The sequence below is a fragment of the Centrocercus urophasianus genome, unplaced genomic scaffold (genome assembly GCF_019232065.1).
Source record: "Centrocercus urophasianus isolate 14NV4802_14NV808 unplaced genomic scaffold, USGS_Curo_1.0 seq_11, whole genome shotgun sequence".
NCBI classification, from domain to species: domain Eukaryota; kingdom Metazoa; phylum Chordata; class Aves; order Galliformes; family Phasianidae; genus Centrocercus; species Centrocercus urophasianus.
The window spans coordinates 26,967,265-26,980,263 of NW_024884253.1; the positions used below are offsets into that span (position 1 = coordinate 26,967,265).

General features: G+C 47.2%; 1 protein-coding gene across 2 annotated transcripts in view; it reads left to right on the forward strand.

Moving 5' to 3' along the window:
* The first annotated feature begins 1,321 nt into the window (after positions 1-1,321).
* The window catches only part of TPD52 (tumor protein D52), a 113,702-nt gene continuing 102,024 nt past the window's right edge, over positions 1,322-12,999 (forward strand). Inside the window, exon 1 of one of the 2 annotated variants that reach the window (XM_042835214.1) lies at positions 1,322-1,381. Coding sequence is in view for 1 of the 2 variants with exons in the window: in XM_042835207.1 (XP_042691141.1) it covers positions 6,360-6,381 (22 nt within the window). In the remaining variant the exon portion in view is untranslated. Of the gene's footprint in view, positions 1,382-6,296; positions 6,382-12,999 lie in introns of those variants that run through there. The other variant, XM_042835207.1, reaches the window with a different exon arrangement.

The window sequence follows — 12,999 nt, forward strand, 5'->3', positions numbered from 1 at the left end:
CAACCCTAGATCCTCTGGCTCTTAATTACCACTGTAATTGTACAGCACTGCAGCCTTAACAATAGTCCAATAATGAGCTACTGAAGACATGACCTCCTTTTATTCCTTGTATCAGTTTTTAGAAGTTGGAAATGTTGCAGTTAGCTCCTGTTCTGGAATGTCATACTTATGACTGCCAGCAGTTAGCTGACAGAGATGTATTTTAACAAAAGCTTAGGCTACAATATATTTGCTACAGCAATAAAGGTGCTTGTTGCAGATGGTAATACGTGTGCAAAGAAAGTACTGTGTTTCTACCAGCAAGATACTCATCACATCTGGAAACAGCTCAGGGGCAAATATTATTAAAGGAAGCTGTGATACCAAAGCAGTGCAAAGTGCAGGTGGGTGTCATGAAGCACCTCTGTTGATGGAAGGCTGGGCTCCTGTAAGGATTTGTTCCAGAACTATGCTACATCAAAGTAACTATTGCATAATACTGGGGGTGTGGAGCAGTGCTCCACTCTGACTGGCTTTCAGAGATGCCTCCAAAAAGAACACGGAAGTCTTCAGCTACCAGCCCTGCCCTGGCTGTGCTGATAGCCAACGACCAGGACCACAGGGTAACTTTCTTCTCGAGTATCTGAGCAATTCAATTTAATTCCCGTTTGCAAAAGTGACCTTGAACTTAAAGGCAGCGTGAGTTTTGGTAACTGGCAAAGCAGATAGTGATATTAGCACCAACTTAATTGGATTATATTATTCTTTCATGTGATAAAGGTCATAGCATTCTTGTATCTGTGTGTATATCTATGCCAATCTGTTTTGCATGTGAAATAAGCCCCGTTAGTGGTTTTGGGCTGTTAAATAAATTAGGCGCGCCTGTACCATTCCTTAACCAGGAGACCACAAATCATCTGGTGGGTGAATTCCTGCACCCACAGAGGCTCAGGCGCTCCCTCTAGCGACACTGCCGCTCATTTAACGCAAGCGTTATTTATTTTTAATAGCATTTATTTATCTTTGCTCTTCCTCCCTTCCCTCGTGTCTATTTATTGCATGCTTGCTGGCTGCTGCATAGAGTGGGTGTCAAACGCTACTACGGGGGGGAGGTTTGAGTTCTCAGCTAATGGTGTTTTGCATGCACCCGGTTGGATCGGTTACAGGAAACGGGTTTCAAGCAGATGGGTGTCAAGAAGCACCTCTGTTGATGGAAGGCTGGGCTCCTGTAAGGATTTGTTCCAGAACTATGCTACATCAAAGTAACTATTGCATAATACTGGGGGTGTGGAGCAGTGCTCCACTCTGACTGGCTTTCAGAGATGCCTCCAAAAGAACATGGAGGTCTTCAGCTACCAGCCCTGCCCTGGCTGTGCTGATAGCCAACGACCAGGACCACAGGGTAACTTTCTTCTCGAGTATCTGAGCAACTCAGTTTAACTCCCGTTTGCAAAAGTGACCTTGGACTTAAAAAAACATTTGTTCTTTTAAAGAAATGGAAAGGCATCTGCAGCTATTTTCAGCAAGTCACAGCACTTCTGGTGAGATGGAGCCTATGGCATTTGTAGAATTCCACCAGGAATTTATCCACCCCAGTTATGTATAGAGGATCCTGAAGTTGACCTGTAGATGCTATGAGGTTTGAGAGGTTTATTTTCCACCAAAGGCTTTTGGCAGGATGTAAATAAGATTTTTTTAAAAAAAAACAGTATAGACTTTAAAAAGGCACTCACGTGTGAAGTGTCTGTTCTTGACAATAAAGTCAATTGGGCAGATGGAATTCTAAAACTACCTGAGATGGGACACACTGCAAAGGATTTCTGACTTGATCTATGCTCCTCTGTAGGTGATGACTTTGATCTAGTAAGTGCTTTTGGGGTGTGATTGGTGAGATATCTGGGCAAGAAGGTAGTAGGAGAGAAACTGCTTGCTTGTCTGGTTTTCTTCCCCTAATACCCAAGTCATAATCACTTAGGATATGGCAAGTACAGTTTCACTGAGTATCTGTAGCTTTTATTTGCCCATAATACTTATAGTTCAGTATGTACTCGTCTTCCATTTAAGATTATGTTAACGAAATCCTTCTGTTTGGGTAATTAAATCCCTCTAGGCACTGCCTTATGAAGGAGACAAGCTGACTGTGCTCTTTTGCCACGTTTTGAAATAAAAACTTGGATGTGTTCCTTAAGACAGATTTCTTCCAGAAGATGACTCAAGGCTCTGAATGAAAGGAGGGCTTGTTTGGTGCCAAGTGAAGTACTAGAGCTTCAGAAAGGGAAGGCATTCAGGACAGATTTCTTTAGCATTCTGTATTGCTTAGATGTTGAGGCTCTGTGGGTTTCGTTCATTTGTACCTGATTCTTGATCTGGCAACTGAAGGGACCATTCTGCAACATTCACACAACTCTGTGCTGCATTGCCAAAGTGTGTCTACAGATGCAGGTCAGAAATATGCTAGGACTCAGCCCTCTTGGTAGCTTGGTTGCACAACCATGCTTGTTCATGGCAGTGCATCAGCATAACAGCTACCTTAAAATAGTGCAGCTCGTCATTGGACTCAGCTCTTTGTACACAGGATGGCTTATTTGGAGGTAATCACATCCGTGATGGAGCTGAAGAGACAAAAAAAATACAGCAGCATCTTTGGAAAATAATTGGTTGTCTTAAATCCGGATTGAGTGAACTTACATGTATTAATTCTCTGAAACCTTGACTTTTTGGCACTTCTGACTGCTTTTCTTGTTATACTTGCCCTAGATCAGATGTTACTGTGAATATTAAAACCAGGAACTGACTCTACAGCAGGAGATGCAGCCTGACTGCAGCCCCATGGCTGTGCAATGAAGCCTGGTGTACAGCTGCCCCAGGAGCTGCTTCTGGCTTTGCTGCTGCTCATATGCTCCTGCACAAGTGGCACCTGTATGGGATCTAGCTGCCTGGAGGAAACAAGAAGTCAAGGCACAAAGCATAGTAGCTCAGTACACTGCTGCTCCCATTGCCCTTCACACTTCTCCTTTGTAAGGACAACAGTGCCTTCAGGGAAGGCTCAGGCTTTTGAGTTTGTTTGTAATCTGGGGTCATAATTGGAGCCTTAGGCAACAGTCGTACTATTTTTAATAGGCACCAGTTACAGATACTTGTTAAAACAATTCCATCTCTATGTACACAGGACTGTGTAAAAAGGAACTATGTTATCATATTTGGAGATGGGTTTGAGTGTCCTTCTTGCATCTAAAGCCATTCTGGAAAAGACAACTAGGGATGTGAACTGGCTGAGATCTGCAGGTAGCCATTTCTGCCCTTTGAATAGGCTGCAGGTGCTGAGAAAACCCAACTGCTGGGTGAATTGGACAATTGCTAAACTTGTAATTCAGCAAAAATTGGTGCACCTGTAGGTTGCACCTAGGCTGAAGAGGACAGTCCTAAGTAGGGCGGCTGTGGGTGAGGCACTGCTGTTTGCTCAGTGCCAGACTTCTGTCAGCTGTGCCCAGCTCTCAGGATAGCATGTATGTCCTCACTTGCTAGCTCATGCTTTTTTGGATATGTTGGCTAAGTATTCCTAGTCCCTCAAGCACTGAACAGATGCTGACAGCTTCCCTGCTATGCAGGTTGGCTCCTGGCAGGCATTTGGTGCTGCTAGGGTGAAGCAGCTGCAAAGTGAAGGGATGCAAATTGTAATACTCTTGATGGCTTCCTCTGTGAAATAGATCCTGTAGGAAATAGCAGCTGCTCAGTGGGGAAGCCTGGGGCTTCAAGTGGCATGCCATGGGGAAAAAATATTTTAAGAAAAGATTACTTGTACAGATATTTGAAAAAAGTATTTTTTTTAACAGTCGTAACAGATATGCAGGATGAGCTTTCTCTGTTGAGAACCATGCTTAAATTACTTGCTGTGCTATGAGATAAAAGTATATCCCTGTGTATTTATACCTTGTTTTATCTACTTGCTATTTTTATGGCACCACTGGCCTCCTGCTGTGACTGTATATATGCTAGGACATAAGCAAGTGTCCCTTTATTCTAGCAAAAGCTTAAGTCTTTAACTGCCTTGTGCACTAAAAAGTACCTGGATTTGATGCTGTTTGTTATCTGAAGCAAGGACATCCTGAATTGGCACCTCCTGACTCTCCATTGTGCTCTGCTTCCCCATGTGACTGCATGCTACACGTCAGGGACAATCTGGCTATTCACAAAGAGCCATGCCAGGCATGCCTTGCTGCTGGTTCTGTGTGCACATCGACCTTTCAAACAAACAATGATAGATATCAAGGCCTGGGGATTTGAAAAGGATGGAGCAAAAGATATGTTTGGTAGCTTAATGTTCCTGATAGTCTCCTGCTTTTCAAACTGCATAATGAAAAATTCTCTGTGGTTGGTGTTATTTTTGCAGGAAGAACACAGGCTGTAGGTAGGACAGGCACTTCATGGTCTGTTTTCAGCTATTTGATTCTCCGTAACGCAGCCATGGGGCTCAGGTTTGCCTGTTGTGCTAGCAAGCCCCACAAGGGAATGAATCTCAGAAGCTAAAATAAAACTGTAGTTTAATTTCAGCAACTTGGTGCAATTTGTGAGTGCACCTATGCTTTGGCAGCAAATGCATAATAACTAGAAGGTGGAACCACTGAAGGCAGCTTGCAGCATAACATAAAAGGTTGCTGCAGATGCCGTACCTGTGTAACTGCTCACACTGTTAAGCAGAAGGAGCTTTTCCTGTCTCCTTACTCAGCCTGTGTGGGTTGTTCCAATAAGCAGACAACCCAGTGCTGCATGATGAGCATACCACTTGAGGTGTGCAAGCACTGTACAGACACACAACACTGGAGAGAAAAACACTAGATAAGGACTTGAAGGAAGAAAAAGAACCACAGCTGGAGGAGCTTGGCCTTGGGTTGACAAGCCAATAAATCCAGCCTTAGGACTCCTAATGTTGGATTAACAGTGCTGTGGCCAAAAGATACACAGAACTTATCCACTACAAGTTAATAATGCCACCTTTAGTATCTTTTCGAGATGGGAGCTGGCTAGGTTGTGCTTTGCGTGAGAAGAGGCAGGGATATAATTTGGATGAGGGGACTGAATACACTCACTAAGTCTGCAGATGTCACCAAGTGGGGAAAGAAATGTTCATCTGCTTGAGGGTAGGAAGGCCCCACAGAGGTGTTGATGGACTGAGGCTAATTGTATGAACTTTAACAAAACTAAGTGCTGGGTCATAACACTTTGGTCACAACAACCCTACAAAATGCTACAGGCTTGGGGCAGAGTGGCTGGAAGACTGTGTAGAGGAAATGGACCTGAGTGTATTGTTTGATGCTTGGCTGAATGTGAGCCAGCGGTGTGCCCAGGTGGTTGAGAAGGCCAACAGCAACCTGGTTTGTTTCTATCAGACACAGCATAGTCAGAAGAAGCAGGGAAGTGATTGTCTCTCTGTGCTCAGCACTGGTGAGGCTGCACCTCAAGTACTGCGCTCAGTTTTGGACCCCTCACTACAAGAAAGACATCGAAGCCTTGGAGCATTTCCAGAGAAAGGCAATGAACTGTGAAGGATGTGGAGCACAGGCCTTACCAAGAGCAGCTGAAGGAGTTGGGGCTGTTTATTGTGGAGGAGGCTGAGAGGAGATATTATTGCTCTCTTTAACTCTGTGAAAGGATGCTGTAGTGGGGTGGGGGTCAGCTACTTCTCCTAGGTTACAGGGATAGGATGAGGGGTGATGCCCTTAAGTTGTGCTAGGGATGTTCAGGTTGGATGTTAGGAAGAATTTACTCTTGGAAACTGTGGTCAGGTGCTGGAATGGGCTGCCCAGGGAGGTGGTGAAGCCATCATCCCTGGAGATGTACAAGAAACATGGAGATACAGCATCATTAGTGGGCAAGGAGGGGATGGGCTGATGGCTGGATTTACTGATCTCAGACCAACCTTGATAATTCTGTGAGGCAGGGTCTGTGCTTCAGCTGCCCGTGGGTGGCCCATCAGGCACGGGCACCTCAGGGCCGTGGCTCCTGGGGCAGTCGGTCAGTGAGCAGTCCCAAGCCAGGTGGACAGGCAGACGTCGGGCCTCCTCCGGCACGACCGTAAGCAGCTGGTGTTCAAATCTTATTTTTCAGCGTTTAAACTTCAGTCTCGACGTCTTATCCCCTGGCGGCGCTCACATTCCCCTCACGGCCCTCCAGCGGGCGGCTGAGCGCTCTGAACCACCGCCGGGGCCGCCCTCACCTGGCGGGACCGGGCCGGGCAGGAGGGCCGCCTCAGTGACGCGATCCCGCCCCGCCTCGCCAGGGCGGGTGGCGCCTCCGCCGGCAGCAGCGGCGGCCGAGGGGGAAGGCGGCGGCGGGAGAGCGGTGCCCCGCGGCGGGGAGACGGCGGAGGAGCTGGGGCCGTCATGGAGCCTCACGGGGAGCCTGGTAGGGCTCCGTGTACGGCGGGGCGACGGGCTGCCGGAGCCGCCCGGCACGGCCCTCCCGGCGGTGGCTGCGCGCACCTCGCGCTTCGGCCGGCGTTGATCTGGGTTGGGCTGCGGAGGGACCGCGGCTCCTCGTGGCTGTCGCGGCCGTCGGTTGGGTCGGCCTGGCCGGGAGGTCCCGGGGTGTCTCGGGAAGCGGCCTCCCGGTGCGGAGACGCGGAACCGGGGCGGGGCTGCCGTGTTGTGGCCGCGTCCCGCGGGCGGAGGTCCGGCAGCGCGGGGCTCCCGAAGGAGCGGGGCGGCCGGGCGGGAGCGGAGAAGCGGGACGGGAACTTGCGTGGCGTGAGCGGATGGCTCGCGTCCAGCCGGTGCCGCGAGCGGCAGCGCGGCTCCGGGCTTCGCGATATAGATATATATATGTATGGGTGCGGGTAGAGCAGGATCTGTCGGTCTAACAGCTACCCCGGAGGTGCGCACGGAGCCGCATGACGCCTGCGCGATGCCGAAGCACGCGGCCGCTTTCCCTGGACGGGGGAGGAGGCGGCCTCGGCTGAGCGGCGTGTGTGCCGGGGCGGCGGCCCTGCCCTAGGGATGGTTGCGGGTCCTGCGAGCATCCACGGCCGGGTGCGCTGTTCCTACGCCAGCCGGTCGGTGTCTGCCGTAGTGTTTCGAGCCAGTTCTTCCAAACTCTTCCCAAGTCTTGTGTCTATTTTCAGTGTGTGCTTAAACCTTGAAGCCGTGGGGACTGGCGAATGGGACTGTTCTGCCAGCTGTTGGCTCGTTCTGAATTTGATTCCAACTGCAGTATATTAATGCATGCCTTGGTATGTGTCCTGAAGTTCTCTCAGGATTGGTTGTAGTAGTTTTAGGGTCTTGGCCAGCTTCTAGTGAAAAAAGAGTTAACTACTGGGCTCTCAAGAGCTTTATTGATAATGCTCCTCTTCCTAGAGGCGTGTTTTGGTACTGAACTCATTTTTGGTTTAAATATGGCTCTGAATAAAGAGAGTGCTGCACCCCAGGCTGTACATCAAAGCAGTATATCTGCTGTGAAATAAGATTGCTATGGAGCAAACATAGCATAACACCCTCCTCCGCTGCTTTCATTTTGGGGGACTGTGCTTCTCATTCTGGTGAGGTGAAGATCTGTAGGTACATGGAGAAAATCTAGAAAAAGACAACGTGCTTGTGCACAGTCAGTTAATGGCTTGTGCTCAGCTGGCCAGCCCTCAAAGACTTCTCTCTGGCAAACTGGAGTGCTTGTGCTGGAAATCCTGCCTGATGATACGGTATTACTCACCAATGACATGCACTTTGTGGAAACCCAGGCTGCCTAGTCCTGTCCCCAGGGCTGCTGTGAGCACCCTGTGTTGCTTCTAGTAGCCAGGAATGAGTTTAAAACCTAGAGTCAGAGGTTGCATGTGACTTCTTGTTATTATTTGCATGGTATTACTATAGGACTGAGAATCGTGAAATCATTTAGGTTGATATGAAGACAGCTTTCTTAGCTAGCAGGAGTTTGAAGATGAAAGTCTCCACGTAGGGAGTGTGGCCAAGAAAGCCTTAGACAAGGTTAATCTTCTAGGTGTGCAATGTATTCAAGTCTTCCACTTTTGTTGAGTGTAGTCAAGGCAGCAATGCTTAAACAGCTATTAATGTGTATACTTCTGAGGTGATATTCTGGGAGTATAGGATTGCTGATACAGTGAGGTTTAGGGCCAGCAGCTGCCTATGTGAAATTAAGTTTGCTGCACAGTTATATGTAGTAGAGTTCCAAAACAAGCTGGTGGCTGAGCTGGACACCACAGTTGCAGAATGCTTTGGTGGTTTCCTTACTCCTCCCACCTCCTATATGTGTGAAGAAGCAGTCTCTGTTTGACTATGCACGGAGTCCTCATGTCAGGGGAGAGTGGAAGGGAAGGTACTAGCCTATGATCTTTGGCTTGTAGAGGCTTCATTTTCAGCAAAGGAATGTTTGGGCTGGCTGTGTTCCTCTAAATGGTGCCTAGTGCATGTTCCTTTGCCAGCCTCTCTGGGAAAACTGGGGCTTCAAGCACTTGGAGTCTCTTGATTTGTGATTATAAGCACTGAAACAGTGCTGCTAGTTCAGGCTGAAGGGTTGTAGTATTCTCCTAAGATGAGGAGACCTGTCTTGTATTGCTGTGTGTTAAGATGCCATGAATAGAAACCCCATCTTTCTCTGCATGAGCTAGTAACTGAAGTTGCATGATTTCTTCCGTCTTTAAAGTGAGCATGGTTTTGTTTGCAGAAGAGCATCTCTGCGCTCCTGTTTGTGCTGGTTCCATACGGCAATGGAAAATGAGGATAAAGCAGCACCGACAGTACTGACACCGTGTGCTGCTGTGCTCTGACTGATTAGGCTGTACTGCTGGAAGCCTAACACAGAGCAAAACTGCTGCCTGTTAGTGCGGAATCTCAGTTGGTGATAAGGTGGTTCCTCTTATATTTCTGCACTTCTTTAGTTATGTAAACTGATGTCTTTCAAAATCTCTTGTTCTCAGAGTTCCTAAACAGCACATGTGATTCCATAAGACAGCATATAAGCCTTTCCTTTTGTAAAGCCTTGTTTGACATGTTTGGGGCTGATAAAGTGCACTTTAACGTTCTTTTTTTTTTTCAGAAGGAACTGACTGCTGGCAGTAGGACAGAACTTCCCTTATTGTCTTAATGAACAAAGGAACACCTTTTTCTTCTGCTTTATTTGTTTTCTTTATCACTATTTGTAGCGCTGGAGGAAAGAATTATTTTTGCTGTGCTGTTATAAAACCAAACACTTGATAAGTAAATAAAAGAGAACAGAGGACAGTTTGAACTGTAAAGGAGGAATTATTTCACTGAACTGGGCGTCTGCAGCAGCGAGTTGAAGAATGGAAGGTTCATTACATCAGTAGGTCCGCTGAACAGAGCCAGGTCTGCTTGAAATCTTTGAGAGGGGGAAAGTTTTTGTTCTGATCCTCATTGAGGGTCCTGGCTCAACAGTGCTGTTAGAGGAGTTACTTGATGACGTGGCTGAGCTTCCCTCCTCAGCTGGCGTGTGGATGAGCGCAGTGCTGAGTTGCTGGGATCAGCATGCTGTGTTGGAGGGGCACTCCAATAGCTGCCACGTGTGCCTATGCTTTGGCACAGCGTGGGTGGCTGGAACAGCATCAGCTGTTTTTGCTAGGTCAAAGGCTGGGGAGTTGGAGGGTGACTGCAAGCTGTCACACCCTTTTCAGGAGGATGGGGAGCAGGTGGGGTGGTGACAAGGGCTGAAAGAGGCTTTTACTTGTGGTGTGCACAGATCCTCTGTCCTTCTTCCCTGTTGCAAATGCTGTGGCTTGCAGGTATCCTATCAGGAAAATCTTCCACCCAGCTGGAGAAAAACTGCTCTCAGACCATTCGGGGTAGTGAAACTTAGCTTAAGGACTGGCTTTCTCTAGGCTCTACAAGGCCAAGCTGTAACTGTTTGAGCTTTTAAAATCCCAGCAGTGTTAAATTAACGCAAGCCATCTCTTCTGCAGTTTCTCATGCTTCAAAGCTCTCAGGAAAGGCCTTTGGGTTCCCCTTTTTCCCTCTACAAATGCACAGCCAAGAGACCTTGAAATCTCAGCCTAGCCTTGTCAATTCAAAGCCTGCACCAGACCTGTAACAGTGTGAATGAGATCACTGCCTTGCTCTGCTTGATCTGGGTAAAATGGGCTCAGCTGACTCTTATGCAGTCGGGTGCCTCTTAAACTCCATGGGAGAGAGCAGAAAGCCTTAGTCATGGTTGTCTTACTTCCCTTCAGTTCCACCCCCCCACTCCGTTATGTATGCAGTGGTCAAATGATCTTGCTTCAGACCTTCATCAGGTGCCTCTTGAGCAAGTGCACTGTCGGTGAGATGAACTGGACTTCCTTGCACCTTCCTGTGACCCTTGTACTTCATGAGCCAGATTTCAGCTCTGTGACCCCTTCCTTTACTAGCATTTTCTCCTTCAGCAGGAAGAGGTACAGATGACTTTCATGGGGAAGGTGTTCCCCATCTCATGCAGAGAAGTTTAGCCTGAAGATGAGGGGGCTAATCATGCCACATACCATCAGTGAGTTGTTTGTAGATTGCTGATTTGTGGTGGTGGTGGATGCTACTCCAGGTAAAGGAGGATATCAGCTATAGCTCTTCAAAAAGTGATGTTTCCATGGCAGCAGAAACAGTGCAGGGAGTCTTATTGAAAGCCAACATTTTGTTGACCAGCTTTCACAAGGAAGGGAAAGAAGCTCCATTCATTTTACAGAGAAAAACCAGAGGTGGTGGTTGTTGAGCCCATCACAACAAACAAGCATACATTTGGCTTTAAGGGTTTTTTTGTTGTTGTTTTTAAGGGAATGTCACCTCTAGATAGACTGCTGATGCTGCCTGTTACCTCTGCTGGAGTCCTTGTAGCGTGCGCTATATAGAGAATCTTGCATTGGAGGAGAGGATGTTTTTACCCTTGTCCTTTTAATATCCTGCAGTGAGTAAGCAGAAAAATGTCAAACAAAGGATGACTGAAAAGGAAAACAAGCATTGAGTGAGATTAAGCACAAAACTGAAACGCTGTTGTTCAGCCAAAATTGTTACTGTGTCTGTCAGCTTCAATTTAAGACTCCAGAGGGAGTATTTCTTCTCCTGTTAAAGGTAGTGGGTGTCTTCAGAATCCCTCATGTCTGAATTTGTATTAGCCAGAGAGGGTGTGAGCTGTTGTTCCAAAAACCTTATGCTAAAGGCTAGACTTCCAAGCTCAGACCTTTTCATGTGAATGTCAACTGTAGCATCCAGGCTACCTATAGCTTTCTAATCTGTTTGTCTCCTAAAGGTTTGGTGTTGCTCCTGCCACTTCTTCCTCCCGTTCTTCATTCCTCTTTCCCTGTGGTTAAGGGGCCTGAGTGGGTGTGCAGCACTTTTGGCAGCAAAGAGTGACAGCATGAGCTGTCGCAGGTGTTGACTGTGGTTGCCCTGCTATGAAAACACAACCCCTCTGCCAGAGGTGTAGGCAGCTATATGAATTTCTCAGCTGCAATTACAAATGGTGGCAATTGGAGTATGCAGTCTGTTGCCTTTTGGAGAGGGAAAATACAAGGGAGAGCACACAGGATACCAGCAAATGCTGGTGTGTGGAAAAAGGCGTGTTGTGCTATTTCTTACCCTAGCAGAAAGAGGTAGGCTAATGCTGACTCATGAGAAACCAGTGCTATTGTGGTGTGAGTACTGTCACTGAAGGTTGCAACTTTCCTGTTGCACAAGTTGACTTCTCTATTGCAGAGTCTGAGGGCAAGCAGGAAGCATCCTGGGGTGCTGACTGGCTGGGCTGAGCTGAGAGTGCACAGCTGAGGTCTTTTGCAATAAGATGCTGTGCCACAGACAGAAGCAGAGTGAACTATCTGTGTGTCTGGCCTGCCAGCAGCACAGGAAACGTGCATTGTGCTTTAAACCTTCCTAGGCAAAGAGGAAGCACACGTTGTGTGTGTACATTATGTATGCACCAGTAATTAATTGTTACTGTAATTGAAACTTTAATTCAAGAATAACTATTGGTTTAGATCTGATTATTACTACAGAAAGACTACTTATGCAGATGAAGTACCAGTAATAATAACACTCTGTTACATCTAAATTTACAGAATGCAGTGCCTTTATATGTTATTTATAATTAGTTTAATTAGTTATAATTTTTTTGCTGCATTTGTTACCACTGAAATCTAGTTTGGTCCAGCTGCAGATCTCCAGTGATGACAGACTTTGAGCCACGGGATCTCCAGTCTCAAGCAATGGCAATATTATGTTACAGGATTGCAAAGGCTGGGGAGCAGCTTGCCGTGGGTGGTGGGAGAGGTTAGAAGCCTCAGAAAGGCAGAATTCTGTTTTGCTTTCCCTTCTGTAGCAGCTGGAGGGGGGTGGAGCTTTGTTAGAGACCCATAAGCTTAGGATGCAGTTGAACGATGCACCAAGGGAAGTGTCTTGGGCTGATGTTGATGTTTTCAGTCAGGTGTCTGTGTGCTTGGCACTGATCCCAGGTGAAGAGAAAAAACTTTGAAGGAGAATCTTTCTAGGTAATGTTTCGTCATTGTAACTTAGCATGGTGAATCAGTGTGTTTTGCCTGTGTGTATGAGGGTGGTTGTTCACATCTAATTTGCTTATTTTTTTTCTAAAGTACTCTAAGCTAATAGGAATCTGAAGCTGAGCAGGGAACAATCCTACTTAGCTCTCTCTTCAGCTGGTCTCAGACTACACATGTTGCATCCTGGCATTTGAAAGGTTTGATAAACTTGATGTATGTCAGCACACTTCACATGTTTTGCAAGTGTTTTAAGGACTCCTGAGTACTGAGAAGCAGCAGATCTCCTGCCTGAAGCTAATCATTGTTGTAAGCCAACCCGCTGATTCTTACTAGCACTCTGATTACTGTTTACAAAGCTGAGCTTTATGTCTCAGCTTTGACAGGCTGCAGTGTGCAGGAGCAGATTGGGAACTGCTGCCTGCCATCTCCATAGCACTGCTGGACCTGGCTGAGGTGGTCCCTGAAGATCAGCTCTGAGCAGCTGGAGTGCTGCCAGAGATGTGGAGCATCCCCAGCCTATTTCACAGCGCTGGGAAAGGAGACTC